Source organism: Cyclospora cayetanensis, unplaced genomic scaffold (genome assembly GCF_002999335.1).
Source record: "Cyclospora cayetanensis isolate NF1_C8 unplaced genomic scaffold, CcayRef3 CcayRef3_contig_221, whole genome shotgun sequence".
Lineage (NCBI taxonomy): Eukaryota > Apicomplexa > Conoidasida > Eucoccidiorida > Eimeriidae > Cyclospora > Cyclospora cayetanensis.
In genome coordinates, this window is record NW_020312172.1 from 52364 (window position 1) to 56178 (window position 3815).

Genomic DNA, 3815 nt, shown 5'->3' on the forward strand with positions numbered 1-3815 from the left:
ACGCGTCATGGTGTCACAGGCAACTCAGTCCAATAACCTGTTGAATTTGCCGAACCACCTGCTGCTTCTGGTGTTTTGTTTCCTCGGCTCTCCAAATGATGGACTTTTGAAAGCCTCTGCTGTACGTACAGCTCCTGCGACACCTGCAGCAGCAAGGGCTCTCGTCGTCGTAGCACTAGCCACGGCAGAATCGAGGGTCCAAGTGCAGAAACCACTGCAACCTTGGCTGCAGCAGCATTCTCAAGATGCAGAGGCGCCAACCACTTCTTGTAATACTCCATGCTGAAGTGCTCCTCTGCAAATGGGCCAAGTGTCTGTGCCCTTGCGCTTTGCAGGTTTGCCGTCGGTTCCGCCGTGCCCTTACAGAAGACTTTCTATGGCGTCACTTTTTTACTACGCGCTTCCTGCCCAAATTGGTATGACCAATCAATGGCGCTAATGTTCGACATGCCTCTGCGGAGATCTTTCAGGCCTTGAGGGCCTATTTGTACGGCGTCTGAATGTGAAACTGCATGTGTATGTACATGTGTGTACATGTACATGTGTGTGTTTGTATGTGCATGTGTGTACATGTGTGTGTTTGTATGTGCATGTGTGTGTACATGGGTGTGTGTATGTACATGTGCATGTACATGTGTATGTACATGTGTGTGTTCGTACGCATGTGTGTGTATGTACATTTGTGTGTGCATGGGTGTATACGTGCATGTGTATGTACATGTGTCTGTTTGCATGCATGTGCGTGTTTGTATGCATGTGGGTGCCTGCCTGTCTGTCTGTCTCGCAGAATTGGGCGGTGCGGCGATTCTATGGACTTCCAGTAGACTCTGGCTGCAGCAGCGCAGGCGATCGCAGCTTTGAATCCTCCGTGGATCAGACATCAAGCAGCAGCAGCTGCAGCAGCTGCAGCAACTCGGTAGCAACAGGTGTCACAGCTGCACCACAAAGCGTGTCTTGGTTCGTGCTGTACGAGACGAAAGACCGCCTTGAGTGGAATTTTTCGCGTGGCCTTTTTGAGAGAGAGCTCACACTCAGAGTTGGCGATGAAGGGGTACGAGCCATTCGGAATGTGTAGGCTTCTGGCTGCATGTGGCGGTGCTGGTTGGTAGTGGCTTAGGCCGCTGCCACTTTCTCTGCTGCTGCTGCTAGTGCGAGAGGGCTGTAGTAGAGCTGCATGCTATGGCCGCATGCAAGCGCAGCAGAGATGGCTCTCACTCCCTTAGACACATCCTCCTTCCCCGTGTCACCTTCTTTTAGAAGCAACAAAAAAGCAGCAACAAGGAAGGATCCGTTTCTGCTGCCCGCCCCTCAGGTGTCTGTTACGGACGTGCTTCTGCTGAACGGCGGCAAGCGGGTGGCGTACACCACTTCAGCAGGGATCGTTGGAATTGCATGCACCGACACAGGGAAAGAGCTTGCTGCCCTAGAATCACCACGCCAACAGCAGCAGCAGAGGCTGGCAGCAGCTCTCTCTCTTGCGCACACAGGAGAGCAGGGAGTGCAGGAAGAGCAGCAGAAACAGGAGGATGAATGCCTCTTCTCTGGACATGGAGATGGAATTGTCTGTTGTTGTTGTGCCGTTTAACCATACAGCCCTTGCTGCCTACTTATAGCTCTCCGGCCTTATCGCCTTTGATTACCGTCTTGTGGTGCAGGAGGTTGTTGCCTGCATTGCTGGTGCTTCTAGGATGTGTTTGCGTGAGCAGGTTCGGCTGTGGAGCTTACAGCAGCAGCGAATGGTGTCGGCCTGTGCAACCCGTTCGGGGGGAATACACGCACTCTGTGTCAACAGCAGCAGCAGCCTCAGCGGCAACAGCTTGCTGATGTGTGCGGGATGCAGCAGCGGAGAATTACTCCTGCATTCTGTGGCAGAAGGCGGTGTGCAGCCGCTCGCTTCCTTAGGCGAGCATGCAGGCGGTATCTTATGCGTCGCTTACCACGTTGCCTCAGGCCTCTTCTTCTCAGGAGCCAAGGTGTCTTGCTGCTCTAACGGCATTCGCTTGCTGTCCTTTTGCATTCCCCTTCACTTCCACTCAATATATTTGTCTCTAGCCCTCTCTGCTTCTTTTTTCTTCCACGCGGTCTGCCCGTCGTCGTAAACTTTTCTTGCGAGTTGCCGCCGGCTTATATCAACCGATTGCCCTGTCACGAAACACCTTCTTCTTTGTTCGGTTCTGCTTCGCTTCCAAGTTGCTATGGGTATGGATTTATGTGCGTGACTCTCTCGTACACTGCGCTTCTTCGGGAAAAAAAGACTTGCGGACTCTCCTTCATACCGCTTCTGAGGTGTTTCTGTTTGTTCTCTTCCTATCTTTATCGCCCCCTTTGTCCTTTTCTGCCTTTTTCTGTGTGTGTCTCAGTCTTTATCTGTGTGTGTGTGTCTCTCTCTGTGTTTGTTTGTGTGTTTGTCTCTCTGTCTCTCTCTCTATAGATATATGTCTCTGTCTGTCTGTCTGTCTGTATGTCTGTATGTATGTCTGTCTCTCTCTCTCTCTCTCTCTCTCTCTCTCTCTCTCTCTCTCTCTCTCTCTCTCTATATATATATATATATATATATATATATATATATATGTATATATATATTACGTATATATATAGATTTATATATATAGATATATATATCTGTTTCTCTCTATCTATATATCTGTCTCTCAATCTATCTCTCTCTCCCTCTTCCTCGCTCTCGCTGACTCCATCCGTTTGCTTTCTCGGTTCCTTCGCTCTTTATGTCTTTTTCTCTGTCTCTAAAAGCGACTTTTGCTTCAAACACTTGAAAAGGCCTCCAGCAAGGCATTGTGCCGCCAGCCTTCTCCCTCGGGCGTCAGCTGGCTGTCGTTCCTATTGAGCCTTTTCCTTGAGATGTGTCGCCTCTTTCCTTTCGTGTATCTCTGAGGGCCTGTGTGTGGCTTTCTGCTCTTCCGTGCGGCGTCTTTTTCGCCGTTTATCCTTCTTCTTGTGGTCCCCTCTATGCGCCTCCTTGGTTGTCTCGCTCTCCTCCCCTGCTGCTCCTGTCCCTTTGCAGGACCGCATGGCTCTAGGCTTCGATCCTCGGCAGCCTCATCGACCTGCTGTCGCTCTCACACACGGCGATTGGATTACGTCCTTGCACGCAGCGGCAAGCGCACCAATCCTCCCCTACATTATCCGGAGTATGTCTCCTTCCTCCCGCTACTGCCCCTCTCGGCTGTAAAGCTGCTGCCGAATTCGCCAACAAGCGTAGGTGCCGCATGAAGTCAGAGCCCTCCTGAGACTGCAAAAAAAGGTGCTGCAGTTGCGGCTGAGATTTGGGGCTTGCATGCATGCAGCCGGAGACAAACGAGTCCGTACATGGGATATACGGGCACCTCAATGTCCTCTGCCGGAGCCGCAGCATCGACAGCACTTCCACAAGCAGCTGATATCGGGTGTGCGGTAAGCCCATCATCAAATTCCTCTGTACTGCGGCAGTTTGCGACAGCAGAGTCTTAGGGCCTTGTGATTCTTTGCTTGCCTCTGTGTCTGGCGATCCGGCTGCAACCCCACCGTATTGCTTGTTGTGCAGCACCCTGCTTTCGCTAATGCAACTCCTTTCTTTCCAAAGTCTGCTTCTCGCAGCGTTTCCTCCCCTCTCGCTGCTGCTCCTCTTTAGTCACCAAAGTCTGCTTCTCGCAGCATTTCCTCCCCTCTCGCTGCTGCTCCTCTTTAGTCACCAAAGTCTGCTTCTCGCAGCGTTTCCTCCCCTCTCGCTGCTGCTCCTCTTTAGTCACCAAAGTCTGCTTCTCGCAGCATTTCCTCCCCTCTCGCTGCTGCTCCTCTTTAGTCACCAAAGTCTGCTT

At 51.6% G+C, this 3815-nt stretch overlaps 1 protein-coding gene across 1 annotated transcript; it reads left to right on the forward strand.

Annotated features, from left to right (window-relative positions):
- Positions 1 to 1823: 1823 nt before the first annotated feature.
- LOC113147435 lies at positions 1824 to 3415 on the forward strand. The gene is made up of 3 exons (XM_026338044.1): positions 1824 to 1973; positions 3023 to 3149; positions 3306 to 3415. The coding sequence occupies exons 1-3, from the start codon at positions 1824 to 1826 to the stop codon at positions 3413 to 3415; spliced, it is 387 nt and encodes a 128-aa protein (XP_026193829.1).
- The last annotated feature ends 400 nt before the right edge of the window (positions 3416 to 3815 follow it).

Excerpts from the sequence above, each read along its gene's own strand:
- LOC113147435 (XM_026338044.1), top strand. The coding sequence starts at position 1,824 with ATGTGTGCGGGATGCAGCAGCGGAGAATTACTCCTGCATTCTGTGGCA. Across the intron at positions 1,974-3,022 it reads TCTTCTTCTCAGGAGCCAAG|GACCGCATGGCTCTAGGCTT; the intron begins GTGTCTTGCTGC and ends GTCCCTTTGCAG. Across the intron at positions 3,150-3,305 it reads CCTCCCCTACATTATCCGGA|CCGGAGACAAACGAGTCCGT; the intron begins GTATGTCTCCTT and ends GCATGCATGCAG.